The sequence below is a fragment of the Phaenicophaeus curvirostris genome, chromosome 1 (assembly GCF_032191515.1).
Source record: "Phaenicophaeus curvirostris isolate KB17595 chromosome 1, BPBGC_Pcur_1.0, whole genome shotgun sequence".
Lineage (NCBI taxonomy): Eukaryota > Metazoa > Chordata > Aves > Cuculiformes > Cuculidae > Phaenicophaeus > Phaenicophaeus curvirostris.
Genome location: NC_091392.1, coordinates 119574603 through 119593525, shown reverse-complemented (window position 1 = coordinate 119593525; position 18923 = coordinate 119574603). Strand labels below are relative to the sequence as shown.

The following is an 18923-nucleotide window of genomic DNA, read 5'->3' as shown; positions in this document are numbered from 1 at the left end:
TTAGTTGTGCTACAAATTATAATTTTAGCAAGTTTTAGATTTACAATACAAATTAATATGCTACAGAAAATAAAATCATTTTATTATGCAATTTTAACAAGTGTTCATTCAAAAAAACCATTAAAAAGCAATAACAAAGCTACTGAAATGCTCAGGAAAGTTTGCATGTCCCTTCATGCAGTATTCAGCAAACCACAAAAATTAGCTAAAATGGCATGCCATTCATGTTTGCATTCCTAAGTAATAGCAATGCTAAAGAAAAATCTGTAGACAGTGACCAACATGAATACAATATGAGAACATCTATTTACACTAAAGATAGGAATACTTCCATAATCACGTTTTAATAAGATCTTTGAAAAATGTATAGAGACGAGTGTTAATACTTTACAGTACTTATTCTTCAAAACTACCACCATATTAATTGTAATTAGAGTTCTCTTTAAACACACGTGCTGGTTGAACTGACATGCTTTTAAAACTTGTGACAGAATGAAGAATTCTAATGAAAAGCGATGGCATTACATAAAAGAACCTCCATCATATTTAGGGAAAAATTGTAAAAGTATTATTTCAGAAATAATTTCAAATGCAGTTGAAATTGGATGCATTCCATTATGCTTATCAATCTAGTATCAATTGCCAAGGTATATAATAATTGACAAATCAAGTTTTGTTCATTAAAAACAGCTCATTCCTCCTGTGCCAAATAACAGAACAACCGTGGTACTTCTTGCAGAATTCTAATGAAAAAGAAGCCAGGAGGCAGCTGATTATATTTATAAAGATTACACAAACCATCAGTCGTGAGCAGAATAATGAACAAGTTTTCAGTTCTGTATTTAGGCATGCTGGAAAAAAGATGGGAGGAGAAACTGCATCTTAAGTATGGGATCTTTGAGTATTTCAAAGTTCTAAGCTGGTGTACGCACCTTATCTATATCCAAATCCATCTTTTAGGATAAGTCCAGATATATCCTTCTCCCCCTTATCCAAAACCCCTTAGGTAAGTAGGAGCTGGTGGGAGCTTTAGTTTCCTTACTCAAGTCCCCTGCCACCAAGATTAACATTAAGACTGAAAGCATATACTTTTAGTACTAAAGTCCCAGTTAAAGGAGCAAAGATTTAACTTAATGTGTTTCGTTTTATGGGGTAGATTTTTCAATTCAATGGCAGTCTTTTTACCCCAAAGAAAAAGTACAACTACTTATTTTTGGTCAAACTACGAATTAGTAAATGGACATAGTCAAATCTTTAAGATCTTGAAAACATACAGACATGAAAACTTCATTTGAAGCATTTTCAATTTCATCATAAACAAGAATCTCTTTCAACCTTTCCCCAAATATTACAAGCAAGAATTTAATCATATTCTTCTTCCATTCCACAAACTTACAAACATGGAATTCTTAGTACTTCCTTTTTTGCAACTTCACACTATTTAAACTAATAATTAATTTCATATTATAAAGAGCTAACAACCTACAACATGTGAAATAGCGTTACCATTCTAACCATCTAGGCCTGCAAGTATTTTTTCCCATAAAAAATCAAAAATAAAACCCAATCCTTTATTTTTTTCACCTTACGTTAGATACAAAGAACAGGAACAAACAACAGAAATGGTGCATATTAATCCCTTCATCACAAACTAGCAGTGTGGAGATGAAGTGTCTCAGTCTACACAGAGTTAACTCATGATTGTAGGGTTTTAAAATGCAAAAGAAAAATGATCAATTTTTTAACATACACGAGATATGAGGAATAGAGGGCACATTTAAAGACTGAACTCTAATGCTTCTGTGTTACTAGCTAATAAAGAAAAGGAGTTTTTGAAACAAAACAGTAAGAAGCAAATCAAGAGGCATTGTCACTTGACAGGTTACTTACATGCACAGAGGCCATTGGGAGTAAGACAGCATGAAAAATGTACAGGGGTCATTGAGATATGGCTCGTAATATATTAGTAAAATAAAAAGTATATGCACAAAATAAACTTTACCATGCAATAGTCTAAACACAAGGCAAATAAATCACATTAAGAAATGATAAACGTATTTTGTAAAAGCTTGGCAATCTTCTACATTATGCATAATATGAAGCATAATTTTAGTGTGTTCTAAAGAGTGTTCTTTTATGAAGTACTGAAATGTTATTGTAGTATATCTCTAGAACATTTATAAAAATCTCAGTGACCCTAACAATGAAAAATACTTGTTTTTTTTCTGTGGGCTTTGGTTTAAAAGTGACTTCAAAATGATAAAATGTATGATTGTGAAATTGTTTCTTGGAGGACACAATACTCTAGAAAAATATGATATTTTTCTTGTGAGGGAGAATATGTTTCTTTTTATTTTAAAAAGTAACTGAAATATTCTCCTCTTTATAAACAATGTCTGATTTGCAGAAAATCTCATTTCTATTTCCAGTACTATCTCAACATACCACATTAAAATCTTAATTGACTATTAAGTATTTTACTAGGTCAATTCTCAGCTCCCCAGTTCATACCTAAGACAAAAATAACATGTATGATCAAATAGACTACATAATGCTAAACACTTTATTGATTTTATACTGAGATTTAAGAGAAATAAATTCTACTTCCTTGTAAGAACAACATTTTGACACCTGGATTAGACTTCCCAGTTCTACATTAATTATACTTATTTTGGCGCCAACAGAAGATCTGGTTTTCACTCTGATGCAGGTGCACTGAAAGCCTGCAAAACCCAGTGTTACCATATTTCTGACTGACAACACCAGATGTGAGAGAGTAGCTCAGAGAAGGGAAATTCAGTATCACCTTAGTTAAACTTAACAAACTCATGTGAGTATCATAGTATTTGAGGCATCACTCCCTGGAATATTACTGACATCACCTTTAATACCTCAAGTACATAAGATGAATAAACATTTCTAAAAGTAATCTTTATCCCAATCTGCATTTTCATTAACTTTTTGACTTCTTTGGGGGGAGGGGAAGAGTCAGATGTTATTCTGAATAGAACAATTTTTTTTCACAGTCATTTTGATAACTATTAATGTTAATTTTTCTCTTTCTGAAGAACACTGTGCTCGGATGTAAAAAGGCTAACAGCATTGATGGCGGTGAGCACTAAGGCAGGCTATCAACCTTCCAAAATGTTCCCCCTACATCATGATAGGAAAGTCTAGATTACCTTATTTTCAGGGATTTCATTGAGCTAGTCTTGTTCCTAAAGTATTGCCTGCTCCTCCTTCCTTGGCCATCCTCTTTTGTTTGCATATTCCTTTGTAGCATGCCATGCTTAGTCACAATGACATTATTAATACTATTCACTGTGCAACTGCATAGCTAAGAAATGTAATTGCCCTGAAGAAAAAGAATCAATGCTTTTTGTTGGATTACTCTTCAGTTAACCCAGTTAACAGCATGGCCATGCAAAATTATACTGAAGGGAGCAGCAATGCTGTGGGAAATGTATGCTGGAAGCAATTGGTAGTACTTTAAAACCAGTATTGTCTAAGAGTTTAGGCCATAAAATCCATTATATTCTCAACAGTTTTTGCTAAGGTCATGATCAGTAAAACAGTGTTTAGTTCTACTGCAATGAAGTGTAAACCAGAATGTCAAACCAGCAAAAGGAAGGAAACAAGTTAAACCTTGAAATCTCTTCTTGTCTCATAATCAAATATGTAGAGACAATGCAGAAGGGTTTTCAGGGAGATGAGTAATTACATATTTAACTGTGAACATCTTAACTGAGATGGTGAACTAAGGCGTATAAATGACAATTACTGTTCTTTGACTCCCTTAGATTTTGTTTACAGATTACTTTTAAGCAATTATAAATTCCGTAGTACTGATATGAGCTCTGACACTGCACACAGATTGTACAGGCAAGGAGACATGTGAAAATACAATTTGATGTTGTTTAATTGGTGCAGTTAAGAATGAAACTGAAAAAAACCCAGAAACTAATGCAATATATAAACCACTTCTACTATACTGTTTGACAGGTATATCTTTTAATTCTAATAAAAACCTCTGCAAATCTCCCAAGAGACCACAACAATGTATTTATCATCACAGTATGTGATATCAATGCAAAAGCAATAGAAACAGTTTCAACACATAGGAGTGTTTTATATGAAAAGAACTAATTTCTGATTATGAGTGAAGGGTTCTCTTTCTTCTTAATTGCTAAAACTACTGAACTTTTATCAGTAAGGATCTTTTACTCTACAGTCTTTTAGTTTCATAACTTTCTAAAACAATTCAGCTTTTCAGCAGTCTAAACAGAAACCCATAAATTAAGATTCAGGCAGAAATCATTGCAAGGATGATAAACTTCCAGAGTTTGCTCTATTTGGTAACTGTAAATAACACAATCACTACACAATAGCTCTTATTCCACTTCCAGCTGTATATGCTTCAAGAAAAATGACCTTTCATGATGTTTTCATGTATATAAGGTTAAACACAATGAACACACGGTTACAAAGATGCTACTGAAAAGTCTTTTGTAGAGCACAGCACAGTACAGTTATATAGATTGCAATATTTATATCCTGTTGGTTTCTAGTGCTCCTTTAAATAAAAAAACCCAAACCAATGCAAGCCCCTATTAGAACATATTATGATGCATTTATTTTGATGCAGCTTGCCTTTCACTGATTAAGCTATATATTTAAGCAGCAAAGAACAAGCAGAGTTATGTTGTTATAATTAGAATTTTATGTTTTCCTAAGTAACTCATTATGTTTATATATCAGTGCCAGCTGAACAATTAAAGGCAAAGTTTAGATTGCAAGAAATTTAACCTATTAAAGATACTTGCATTTTTTGTTTTCATACCTGCATTGTGCTTTGCCAAATATTTGTCTTTGTACTGCTTTTTTTTCTTTCCAAACCAAGTACAGCTGGCCTGTTGCTCCTGTTTGGTCTTCTCCATGGCAATACAAGCAACTCGCCTGGTATATGGAGGAGAAAAAAATGTTTGTTGTTGTAATTGATGTATTTTTAAAAGGCCACACAAAATTAATAAGAAAAATAAGACTTTTTAATAGTACAAGAGTACAGTAAAACTTTTACAACTTATGTCTCCCTTATGTCAGGGCTTGCAAGTAAGCCCTTGAGAAGGAATGAAATGTCTGTCTATCTCTGTTTTCTTTTCTAGCAAAATTTCCCTTAGCTACTCCAGGTGGCATAGGCGCTGTTAAACTCTTTAGAACACTTAATTCTTTTACATAGCAAAACTTGTATGAAATATTTTGGGCTAGATCATCCATACTGATAAACTTTATTGAGTTATGGCTCACGACCTGCTTGCTAAAGGTTGTGCTGATATGCTGATACATTTAAGATATTTACTAAAGAGCTTTGGCAAGAGCTTTACATTGCTTTTGCGGTACTCGGTACCATTGCCGTTCATTGAATCTGTCACTCAGGAAGGTTTGCACTACAATATCTTCCTACTTTTTGGCTTTCACATGAAAAAGGAAAAGGAGAGAAAACCCCAGTAGTCCCTCAATGGCTTTTGCACTTGACATCTTGCTAACAACTTATTCCTGCAGTAGTACTAACGAAAACAGCGTTTAGAACCTAAGAGACATTAATTTGATCCCCTTACATAAAGCATTTGTATGTAGCCTTCATTCCTGGTTTCCTACAGTCTATATGAAAGCACAGCTGTTTTATTTTTCTATTGTAACCACACATATGATATTGCATGCAACCCTTACTGCTATGTATGTACAAGAAAAAAAAAATCAATGCCACATTAACTGAGGCAATATATACTCTTTTTCAAAAATACGAAAATTATACAAAAACTAACTACACAACAATGAAAAGCATGAAAGACAAAAATAAAAGCAGCGCTAAACTGATTTTTATAAATGTAAGTCATACCATTCTTGAAGTTCAGGAGAAGGAATAAGGCCTGCAGTACCATTTTTGGAGTTCTCAAGTTTACCCTGCCACCAGTTGTGATCATCTTTGCTAATGATTTGGATAATATCACCAACTCGGAATCTGATGCCAGCTTCTTTGCAAGGAATGAGGTCATCCTTTGCTGGATCATATTCAAATTGTGCTCTTACATATATCTATTAAAAAGAATTTATGAAAAACACTTATATTAATACCAGTAAAGTATTAAGAGTAACAGGTGAAAATTTGATCTGTGCATGTAGTTACGCATACTGTTTGCAACAAGCAAAGGAAGAAACAGAACGGGAAAAGTGTTAAGTGATAGTTGAAAATGAAACAGACCCCCCTCCCCCAGCAAACAATGGAGACCTATAATGTTATTTTGAAAGCTCATGTATTTTCCATACTGTAAAACCTGAACAGCAAAAATGAACACATGCGATAAACTGATAAGAGTCCTTCCAGTTGGTGTTAACTGTCATGAATTATTACAAGCTAAAAGCTGGCAGCTTACAATTTGAACTGTACTGTATTTTCCAACAGAAATTCCATGACGCATTTTAAAATTGTGTATGGCAGGAAATTTTTTTTGGACAGTATAAAGAACTTTGGCTACCTTACTGATCTATAGTATTTAGACTGAAAACTTAGTAGCTTTTTTTTTAGATTAAATAGGAATTCTTTTTTTTTTGCACCTATTGCATATAGTTATCTAATCTGGGAATACTTTGCATGGGTTTTTCAACAGAACTCTACTCCCAGATAAATGAAAACTAATGATTTGACTAAGCTATTCTCTAAGGAACACTAACAGAAAGAGTTCAGATTCTGACTTCACCATTTAAAATAATACACCAATCCTTGCTTTGTGTGTTAGTGAGGTCTCAAGTTTTGGTTGCTAATTACAGCCTTGATGCATCCAAGTATCTTAAAATCAGAATTAAATGTCATGTCCATGACAGGGAATTTCTACAGTTTATGAACTTCAAACATCACTCTATACCATCTCAGACAGCCATGTATATTCTACTGCTGATTTTCGCACTAGAAATTGACTAGATTTTTTAAAAGAAAACTCATATCAAAGTAATATCCTTAATTTTAACTGCAACACTTTTCAACTGTGCTTAAATTCTGCTCCAAAAATAGTTGTAACTATGCAGGGTTAGCACTACTCATGGCACTTTAAACTTACAGTAATGCAACTTGCAGCTCAACACGTGAATAAATTAACTTTAAATGGCTAATCACTACTATCTTGTACCTGATGCATTTTTATCTGATTACAGTGAGAGCATCACATGGGAATACCAATAGAGAATGCAAATTCTAATATATTAAATCTGACCCTTCTTCTGCTATGCATTGAGCGTGTGAGTTTAGAGAAGCAATCCAATTTCTTTTAGTCACCTGAAAAACAGGGTATTTTGAAATCAACCACATTCATTTAGTAAGTGGCTTTCTGTGACGTAATTGCTACTGAATCAATTCCTTATTTTCTCTCAACTTATCTGACACAGGTCTAGAAAACTGAGCAGTATTTTTACCATCTAGAAACTTCCTTGTTTCTCAAGTCCTTGCTCCAGTTTGAGCCATTATCCACCATATACTGCCTGTTCATGGAATGGAACAGACTGCTATACAGATTGCAAAGTAACTGTTACCCAAGCCCTGACTGTTTTCAAGGACAACAAGCTATCAGAAAAATATGTTGGTTCAATGGGAATACACTCTTGAAAACAACAGGTAACTATAAATAGTGTGAGTGCAAGGAACACCATTATTCTGATATTGCCTTGAACAAACACTCTTCTCCTGTGAAGAATACCTTCGGAGAGGAAAACTAAACCTAACAGAATAGCTTGGAAGGTCTTCCATGGAGCCTTTCCAGGACTATGTTCACGCAGCTGGAAACTCCATAAAATAAAAGAAAGTTGAAAGAACCATATAGCTGCAAGCTTTAAAAATGGGGAAAAGAAATGAGAGCAATCCATCCTGGTAATAGCTATTCCAGTCAACTTAACCAGACAGTAGTAGAAAAAGATTGTCAAAGACAACAGATCATGGAGTCCAATGACTCTTTTGCATGGAATTGCAAGAGTCAATATTAAAACTCTTGATAGAATAAGAGGTTGAGTCCATGGTTAAGGTTCAGATTCTGGAAGGGCTATATATAAATGAGGCAGTTACTGAAGCTGAATCACAAATCGCTTGATGGAATGTGTTGATTTGGCAACTAGAGTAAAACCTCCCAAATTCTCAAGACTGCAAAGGGAATCATCAGGAATCCTCTGCGGAGCCCTTAAAGGCTTTCTTGGAATTCGCTTGAGAGGGAAGATCTTTTTTTGGTCCATGGTGACAGTGACTACCGCCAAGGTAACAAAATTAAGGGAGGTTACTGAATCTTGGCCTTAGGACTGAAAATTTAAGAGGCTACCTCCAGACTTATCAGCTCTTTACAGAAATTGTCCTTAATATTTTTCTCTGAAGAGCTTTGTTAGTGTCAATAAGTAGTTATAGATGAAGTTAAGCTTTAGAAACTTTGTCTGTACAATGTTTTAGAGCAGAGTATTAGACATTTGCCATACTGGTCTCCATTTCAGCTAAAATATAAATCTGAGCTTTCCTCTAAGATCTAAAACTGCACAGGTCACTGCACAACAGTAAGTTTCAATGCATTCTGAACTAAAACAGTATCTCCAGTTAAATTTACAATGACTTTGTAACTCTCACACATATGGACACGTGAAAAAAATGGTATTTTGAATTAGCCACAAACAAATGAGTTAAAAACAAAAATGAAAAAACGGAACAAATTTTCCAAGCTTAAATGTTTTAGTCGAGCATATACAGAACATGAAGGGAAAAAAAGATAAGGAGGGATGTTCACTAGCAGCTAAGTTTACAAAAATTCCCATGGAGGACATCTATTCACCTGTCGTCCTTTTGGTTGTGTTGTCGATGGCAAGTCCTGCAGAATAAAGTCAACCCAGGAGAAGAAATTTTCATTTTACTTTTTAAGGGTATACAACACCATTTGTTAGTGATTCATACTACATTACAATATAATGGTAAGTCAGACAAAAATAGAAGCATTGACCCATGTTTAGAAATACTGTTTTTCTTAAAGAAAAATCAAACCCAGGCTGTTTAGCAGCAAGCTGAAGAAAGCAGGTAAAAAGTTTAAGCAGATAGAGAATGTGCTTTTTAATAAATAATTCAGCATCTTCAACACAAAAGCACTGTCAAGTGAAAGAGGCTCTTTATGAGAATGCCTTTTCCACTCAACACTTAGTCTGGCTCTTAAGAGAGGGACAACTATTATAAATACAAAAAATTTTATTATTAAGGATGTATACTGTGATTAATTGCACTAAGGAACAACTACTATTTATGTTACAAATTCGATTTAATTCACAAAAATTTCTTAAATTTTTCATCCACAATTAGATTTCATTGTATTAATTAATAAGCACTTTTTTTAGCTAGTCCCATGAACTTGTGATATTGATAGCGCTCTTACTGAAGGAACTTGTGTGTACAGTTACTACATTGGTTCAAACAATGACAAATGATAAACAACACAGATTTTGACATTAATATACTTTAGAAAAACAGGAAATCAACAGCACCTTTCGAACCTGAACACATAGAAAACAGGAGTACTTTGTGTTAAAGATGTGATAATAATAGCTTTTTTTGTAGTGCAGTTTAAAGCCACTTCCTTTTGCTTTTCATATCCAGGCAAGGCTCATATTTCACAATGTATGTGCACGTACCACAACAGCAGAGGGCACACCAATTCGTTAACTCAGATAGCGGAAACTGGTACATGTTCCAGAGGTCTCTCAAAACACAAAACTTAAAGAGTCTAACATGTCTTGAAATACCAGCTGCACAGTTAATCTTTCTTCAAACACTGCTTCCAAAGTTCAGGATGGAAATAAAACTTCCATTTTAAACCTTTACTTAGTTTTGAGGAAACTGCTAACAATGATTTAAGGATGACTGAAGTGTCACAACACTGTTATTAACATTTAATTCACTATATGGCTTTTAACGAGAAGAAAATGTTGGACAAAAACCTTAAAAAAGAAAACGGGGAGTTACATGTGTAGTAACTTTGGTTCTATCAGCAGGACAACATTTTCCACTGACCACACGATAAGTATAACAGTAATGGCAGATGAGCACCAACAAAACTTTCACACTTTCTCTGTGTGGAACTGGAAATCTTACCGAAACAGAATTGTTAGTGCTGCTATGACCATTAGCTGGGGACTGTCTGGATGTAGAGGGGGAATCTCTCTGAAATAAGACACAAGGTTCATTAACAACACAACACTATCACAGGAACACAGATATATTTAAAAGAACAGTTACATCCACAGCCTTATAACCACTTGCTTAGCTGCTTTATCTGTGAAAGTTTCCACGCTACAAACTCTCTAAATCTGAGATGTTTTTCCATTGTTTAAGATTCAGTTTTGAGACTTTGATATATCCTAGGTAATAACTATTTTTATACTACCTCTGCAATCAAACAGCTTTTTAATTACTGAATAGCTGGGACCTCTTAGATCTCAAGTGTCTGAGAATGCAAAAGGCCTTTCATCACACTGGTGTCTTTGTTCAAGGAAATTACCTGAAATTTATATGCTGAACAGTACGTTGAATAGAATGAGGCACATGTCATATTTTAAAGATACTTCTAATTTTTTTTCAGCTACATGGTGGATGTCAATGTTGATTAGTTTCTACTCTGTAAGATGCATCTCTCCACAGTGCCTCACAGACACTGAACCTAACACCTGAGAAAGAAGTTGGACACTCTCTTCTTCCTCCTCTATTTTACAGCACACTGAGGTTTTTTTTCCCCTCTAACCTTCTTATGGGCTTAAAAATATTAAGCCATGCCAAAATATATCACTTTAAAAAAGCCACCTCTCCTGACTCAGACTACCAGTGTGGTCCTAACATTTCAGTGAGGAGACAGCAGGTGCAGGGTGCATACCAGGAAATTCTATGGAAAGGAAAACAGGAACTTCTGAACTGGGTTTTGCAAAGGCAAGGAAGTCACTTGCAGAGCAATCTGTTTCACATGCCATTTTGATTCTAAAGTACTTAATTCCATAAAATCAGATAACTGACCCACCTCTTCAGGAAATCAAATAACTCACTCACACATTAAAAAAAAAAAAGTCCACTTTATCCTCAAAGGAATTTTGGAACATAATATTCCATGTCAATGGTCAGTTTATGAAAGGCTGATCATTTTGCATAATATCAAGGATAGCAGAAAAGAAGGGCTAAAACACTTTTCGAAGAAAAGTTATTCTTGTCACATTTTATCAATAAAAGTGGCCTGTATGAACAGATTAAAAACCAGACTTGGAGCTAAACTGTTCATGCAACATTAATCAGGTAAAGGTCCTCTACTAATATTCTTGAATTTATAGTATTTAAGTGGTAACACTCATAGCTATTTGAAAGCATCAGAAGTTAAAATGATAGGCAATACTTCATCCCACTTGCTGCCTGTACGACCTGATGTGCAACAAACTCATGTAGAACTTGTGCACTTTTTCGTGGACTTATTAAATATGATTTCACAGAAAGTTCTGTATGTATCTACCTAGACACTTGCTTAGGTTTTAACACAGTTAACGTAAGATCTGACATTTGTGGTACAAAGTATGTAGGTCTGTATACTGCTACTACATGAGTAAGAGCAAAATGCTCATTTGGGTCCCACAACTACTTGCAACAGGTAACACAGTGGGAGAAATCAGCTCCAATTCTATTTACAAAATCACTTAAAATGTTCAGATGAGACCAAATAAGCTATTCAATAATAAAAACAATAGAAAACCCCAAAGGCCTAAAGGAACTATTATTCCTTTTTTTTCATTTTGTATACAGGATTGTCAGGATCACCTTTATCAAATAGCAGCTGGGAGATACTTTTTTCCAAAACATCAGTGAGTTTTTTCTTTCAGAAAGTAATTTTCTGCTTGCTCTGCAATTCTGTCTCTGCCATTTTCTTCTTTCATGAGGTAAAAAAATTTTACCTTTCCCCCCACCCCTTTTTATTTTTCTTTTAAATCTAGCTTGTTACAACCTGCTAGTCACTGATGGTTTAGCAAGGGAAAGCTTTGGCAAGTGATGCAAGCACCCAAGTCATTCAGAGAAAAACAAGTTCAGAGTAACTTGGAGAATGTCACTATTTCCAGACTCTCTTGAGGGCTTCTCCCTTGGAAGGAAATTTTCTTCATTTGAGAATGTTTTGATTTGTATTCCTCCAACAATTCTCAACAGAAGGCAGCTGATTACTCAAAGCAAACATTGATCATAACATACTGAGGAAAAAACATATTTTCAGTGCTATTGGTAACTTCAGTACCGAATATAAGAAATTAATCTACCAAGCTAGTCAAGAGGTTTATGTACAATTTTAAATAATTAGGCAGTTCAGCCACTATTTCAAAGGTATTTAGAGTCTTAATTTCCTAGCGACTTGGTCCTTCTTTCAAAAAATATCATACTCAAAAGTTAAGAGAAAAGCTGTATTATGCACAGCCTAATGTAACGAATCAATGAGTAGAGAGATCCTTGTAGAAAGCTGGGACTGCTTAAAACTGGATTGGAAAACTTCAGCGTTGTTTGTGAGTTTGTCTCTCCAGTAAATCAGAAAAAGCCCTAGTTCTCCCAGGAAGAAGGGCAGAAAAACACTTGAAGGATCCAATGATTCTAAGCAGTGTAAAGTGGTATCATCATATTTCAGTATAACTCAACTATCTAGACTTCCCAACCTTGCTTAACTCCAAGCCAAATAACAAATTGGCAATCATTTGGATCCTTGTCATTCAGTTAAAGCACCAGGAGCCTTTCTGGCAGTATTTTTAATGCAAATAGGTTTAAGACTATAAAAAAATTCCTATTGTCTGAGCACTAAGACTAAAGTTAAAAATCCACGGTGATTATCACCAGATTTTTAAAAGCTCATATATATTAAGGTTTTTCTTCTAATTGAAACAACTTAAGTGTTTCACAAAGACAATGTGAAACATAAAGGATGTTTATAAGGAAAGAAAAAAAGCAATTCTCTTACTATTCTCACATATCTGACACCATAAAAAGTTACTCAGGGTCTTGTGTCAGTACAAAGTAAGAATACAAAATGAAGCTCAAGCAAAATGCTTACAAAATACTCCATCTGGAGACAGTTGAAACATATAAACAGCATATGAAGTCATCAGCCATAAGAGGAATGTGTTGCAAGAGTTACTTAAGTTGATATTTATGTAAGTCTATAATTTCCTGGTTATCTGAAGCAGAAAAATACAACATCCTGACCACTGTGTTATCTAGATCCCTGAGTAACTCGGACTATTTGCCACACCAATGACTAAACAGGTCACCCCAGAGTAGATCAGCTGGTCAAATTTTTATACGAGGGAATTCATGCGTATTACGGTTTCAAGTTAAGTCTGCTCAATGAAATAGAAGGCCTGGTAACTGAAAGGAAGACACGGGTGCAGGAAGAGCCACAAATTCCTAAGAAACCTGAAATTATTCAATTGAGATTTTAAAATCTGCCTAGTAACACTGAAACACCATTACATACTATAGGAACAAGATTTCCCTAAATATCTGAAAGTGGCTTAATATTTAGAAGTCACCGCTACAACACTTCTTTTAAATGCCTACAAAAGAAGAAAACTATAGCGAGAGAAATGCAAATGTCAGTTATTTAAAAAATAATATACTGCACTTCCCCTCACCTTGGTATATGAAGACATATAGACAGATTCTATATAAAAGGCATATCACAAATGATTCTACTGTTTAGTTTTTCTTATTCAAGATATTAAGAAGATGTTTTGCAATCCAATGATGCAATTGGATCACTGGATTGCAAAACATCTTCTTAATATCTTTTGAGATGCCTACCAATCCAATGATGCAATTGGATCATTGGATTGGTAGGTGTCTCAAAAATTCCCCAGATATTGATTCTGTTCTATATTTCTTTTCTGGTGAAAACTACCAGTCCATGACTGAAGGGAGGGAATCAAACATAAATTTATACTGAAACATTGCCAAAAAAAAGTTAACTAGTAAGAGTATACTAGTGAAGACAGTATCTCTGAATTTATCCTGCTTGAGATCATGAGAAGCAAAATTTCTGTATCTTACTAATGTCATTTGATATTCATTTTTATCCCTTACCAATGGTTAATAATTTGATTCATCTCTGAATCAGAATCCTAAAAAAAAATCAGTGAGAAAAACCTCTCTCTGTACTAAATGTGATGCTTTAATAGGATGATTTCAAAATGCTAGCTTTTTGTGTACATTTATACCAGCTGAAAATTTAGCCAAGTAGGTGGAATAGACTCAGCCTCCTCTGATTAAATGAATGCTAAATGCCATGAAGTATGATAATTAGACATGTCTTTTTCCCCCCCCAGCATCTTTGACCACAACTTTCTAGTTTTGCTGGTTTTTTAACCAAAGAAGGCAAGAGTCCATTATCTTCTCTTTTGTGAAACAGTCATGAAAAAAATAAGGACATGAAGCTAAGGAAAAGAGTTGACCAGCTACTACTGAAATTGCACCACATAGTATTAATTTAAAGCTGCATGCTGAACTATTTTTTCCAAACAACTGTCTTCCCAGCAGGTTTACAGCTTTACCAATTTCTGTATTTCAACACTGGGAAGTAGATAGCTTTTATTAACACTGCTATTTACAACACAGAAGTCAATACATAAATTCGTCAGCACATTCTAGAATTTCTATTTGAGGTATTTTTTTAAAGCCTTTGCAGTTAATGAAAAACTTTTGCTTTCATATTTATACCTTTTAAGAAAATCAGACTCATAAGGTGAAAATCTGCCAAACCTTCTAACTCTAAAACCTTTTAGTTCTTGTTGACTTCTATTAGAAGTAGAGAAGGCAACCAAAAAGCGTAATGTTTTCTTGCAAACAGATTGTTCTGACAATTACAATAGCAGTTTCTGTGTGGTCTAGCATCTGCTGAGACATAAAAACAATTAGGGTGAAATCACAGCTCTAATTAAGATAAGGCGCTTGACTTCAACAGGGATTGTGACTTCACTCTTGGAATTGTAATTTGGGAACTGTTTGCGCAGTTAAGCATGTGGCACAAAGACTGGCATCATCTACATTGCCCATATGCCATCTGTGTGCTTAAATTGGAACAGTATCTCTCAAGTAACCATTTTCTAGAATTGAATTCCCTTCAATTGCAACCTGGAACAACTTTGTGAGCAGAAGGGAATTAAACGTTACTGCGCAAAAACCGTAATACCAAGTTTCTAGTTCAGTAAGAACCAACTCCAAATCTGTTTTTCTTCTGTAATGACAAATACCATTTTTTTATGGAAACATAATATTAAGCCACATGTAACTGTTACAGACGACCATCACAAATTTACCTCAACAGGGTTATACAGAAACAGATTCTTCAATTAACCCTTAACAGCCCAAAACAGCAAAACAATTTTTAATGCCTAAAAAAATGAGGATTGTTCCTCCACTTAGGAACTTCAATAGATTTCCGGGAGAATGTGTTTAAATTGTAATTTTTTTAAAGGGGCTTCCTAAACGCATGAGTTGAGGATCCCCTTCCCTATGTTTTTTTTTAATAGGCTGTAAAGAGTTAGTTAAGGTGCTGATGAGATGAATATGAAGGCAGGGCTGAGTAGGTAGGTAGGACCTACTCGTGTTCCGTTATCTTTGTTGTAAAATTGGTGTGCGTGATCTAACAGGACAGGCAGAAACAATTTCCCAGAAAGCAGTAACATTCAGCCATCAGCAGGCAGTTAGTTACAGGACTGAGGAAGAAATGGGATTATTTATTATATTCATTACCTCACAGGATGAAGACTGCGTGCGATAACTTGGCACAATCTTAAAGGTAATACTTCCACGCATTTCCCTCTGCAAAAAGAGAAGTAGTTCTTTAAGGACTAAGAAATTGAAGAAAAAATTTCCATATTCTTAATGCTTGAAAGGAAAGCGCCATAGTTCAAGGGCAACAGTATGTTTTCCTAGAGTAAGCATTTGGAAAAGCTAAAATGCTACAGTTAATTTATCATTTCACTTATAAATAAATATTTAAATCCCCTATCATTAATCTAGAAGATAAAAATGCATTATTAGTTTGTATGCCTGACCAGTTTTTGAATGCCTAGAATCTGCAGCTGTATTTTAAGGTGAGAGATTCAGAGATGTGTAGGTTTCTTCCATGTGAATCTTTTCTTTGCAGCTAAATTCTTGTGATCCGCAGGTTCTTGCTACTAAAGTGACATTTTCTTCCCATTCATCATACATGTTAAATAGCAAAAGAACATTCAAAGTTTCTGAAAAGCTGCGTGTTACTGCACTAAAGGTAGAAATGCAAGAAATAGTCTTTCATCAAAACAGAACATGGGATCTGCTAGTTTGCATTTACTGTAGTATAAGAATATTCATAACAAGTAGTAACAAGGCAGATTATGGCAACATACTTGCTCAGCTGTATTTTCTTAAATGACAGTTTGAATTAAAGTGCTACCACGTGGCTGACAACTGCAGGACTCAGTCTGCAGAAAGGTAAGTAAATCACTTCAAGCAATCCTGGAGTTTTTCCCATTTTTTTTTTGGCTGGCTTATTGTAAACCAAAAAAAAAAAAAAATGCTATTTGCCTCAACTCACTTAGGCTTGTTTATATGGTTCTGGGCATAACAAAAACATCAGTGATGTCATCCAAGATCCCAAGGTTAGGTTTACATGCAGAAAAATTTGCAATCTCAAACTGACTCTACTAGTGAGGCCCAAGACTTGAGTTTTCCTGGAAGAAGTCTGACTGTCTGAGCTCAAAATATTTTTTTTCTTTGTAACATTAATAACCATGAGCCACAATAGTTATAAATTGCAAGATAAGATGTTCCAGCTACATATAAGGAATACATTTTTCTCCATGATCATAATTAAATATTGGAACACATTGCCCAAAGAGACACCTGTTATGCCAAATCTGTGTTCTTGGATATTAGCAAGGCTTACCCAGACAAAGACCTGAGCAACCTGGGCTGCACTCACTGTTAACCCTGCTTTGTGTAGGAGATTGGATTGGAGATCTCTTGATGTTTCTTCCAACCCAAATGTTTCTATGATTTATTGTCTTCGTCTTTGTGTAGCAATTACACCCAACTGTCAAGAAAAGATTCTCTTCTTTCATAGTATACTCAGTGAACACACTTGGAGTAGATTGAATATTTAAAATAAGAGCATGATCTTTACAGACTAACTTGAGATGGGTAATAGAAGGAAAGCAGTATTTTTTCTTTTATGTCCACTAGAGACAGAAGAAACTCCTGCGTTTCAACAAAGGAAACTCAAGCATTAGAGAAAACTTTCTAAAAAATAATGAGTTACACACTAAAGTCAACTGCTTGGAGAATTTGGGGAACCTCCAGTACTCATGCTATTTAAGAGCTGGTCAGATAGACATCTGTCAGGAATGGTTGAGTGTCAATGATCTTTTCTATGGGACTAAATGGAATAAATAAAAGGACGCTTGGAGTTCCTTCAACCATTCGTGGGCATAACGTGCAAAAAAGCCACTACTGAAAAACAAGGGAGAGGCTTTAACAGCGGAACACAGGACTTTGTGGTACATGCATACGTAAGCTATCAAGAATAAAAGAAAAAGGGGAAGTCACAATGCAGTTATATAAAAGTTTTGTCAAAGCAAGATAGGCACTTTTATAAAAGACACGAGAAAGACTTCAAGCACTTACAAGCATTTTTTGTAGCTGTTCTACAGTTTGATTTGCCACACTGATTCCGTTTATTTCTCGGATTTCATCCCCTACATGTAGCGTACCTGTGAAGTTAGCAAAACACAGATTTACCTCAAACGTGTTTTTACAAATTGGGATAATTGTAAGACAGTACTGATATTCATACAAAGGCACAAATATGAAACAACATTAAAGCAAATTTTTTGCCCAGATTCGGAAAATTACTTTGTTAGCTACGGATTAGCTAACAAAGACAGACACCTGCAGCTAGTTACCTGGAATGGTTCAACAGAGATATTCAAGCAGTATTTTATCAGATGACTACTTAATGCAGTTTGCTTTCTAGATATTGTCTTTAATTTTATCTGCCAGATCTGTATTTTTTTCATTTATCTGATTCTGATTTGGGATAGTTACGGCATGTATTTTCTGTACATACACTTGACTTCAGCTTGAATGTAAATGATTGGTGTGACTCCCATAATGTCAGATGATGAAACAGATATCTGCTTAGCTTAGGCAAGGCATAAACTACCTGCTGAAGCTGGGATGGGAATGGCATGCCACAACATGGCTGTACGACACTACAAAAGCTCAACGGGGAGGAGGCTGCACATGAATCTTCAGGATTAAAAGCAATCTAGGAGGCTCTTTTGGATGATAATTTCTGAACTGAATAGCTCAAGGCCACCTCCTCTTCTAGAAGTTCTCAAAAAACAACTTTCTACAGTTCGTTATTAGTCAGAAGATGTTTTTCATATATAATGAGATATGACAAGATCATTTACTTCACATACATTTCTTTCTGCTGTATAATGTAAAACATCTGTGCAAGTATACTTTTCTAAATACTGTACAATAAGTGCACCTAGTATAATTAATCTGAATTGGAAAAAAACCCAACGGCAAGCATTTCCTAAATTACAACATATCTATGGAAAATTAACTGAAAAAAAAAATCTATAAGGTAGAATTCTGAAAAATCTTTAAAATTCTTTTCCTGAACCAAAATAGTCAGTTTTTCCAAAGCATAACATGAAACTAGAACTTTCAACTTGGCAATCGTATGAAAATCAAACTGTATGCCTGCTGAACACAAAAACATCCTGAACCAAGAATAAGAATCCTGAAACATCTCTGTTGCTATGATTCTCTTTGAGGTCTCTTCTGTGCAACATTTGGCAGTGTT

At 34.8% G+C, this 18923-nt stretch overlaps 1 protein-coding gene across 15 annotated transcripts in view; it reads right to left on the bottom strand.

Moving 5' to 3' along the window:
- CASK (calcium/calmodulin dependent serine protein kinase) overlaps nucleotides 1-18923 on the bottom strand; it is a 209243-nt gene that overhangs the window by 12209 nt on the left and 178111 nt on the right. For 7 of the 15 annotated variants that reach the window (XM_069873017.1, XM_069873049.1, XM_069873027.1 and 4 more), the window contains 6 exons: nucleotides 17732-17817; nucleotides 15818-15886; nucleotides 10157-10225; nucleotides 8853-8888; nucleotides 5897-6093; nucleotides 4841-4956 (listed from right to left, as the gene is read on the bottom strand). In XM_069873017.1, the coding sequence (XP_069729118.1) occupies nucleotides 4841-4956; nucleotides 5897-6093; nucleotides 8853-8888; nucleotides 10157-10225; nucleotides 15818-15886; nucleotides 17732-17817 (573 nt within the window). The remainder of the gene's footprint in view (nucleotides 1-4840; nucleotides 4957-5896; nucleotides 6094-8852; nucleotides 8889-10156; nucleotides 10226-15817; nucleotides 15887-17731; nucleotides 17818-18923) is intronic. The other 8 variants (XM_069873088.1, XM_069873115.1, XM_069873123.1 and 5 more) reach the window with 3 other exon arrangements.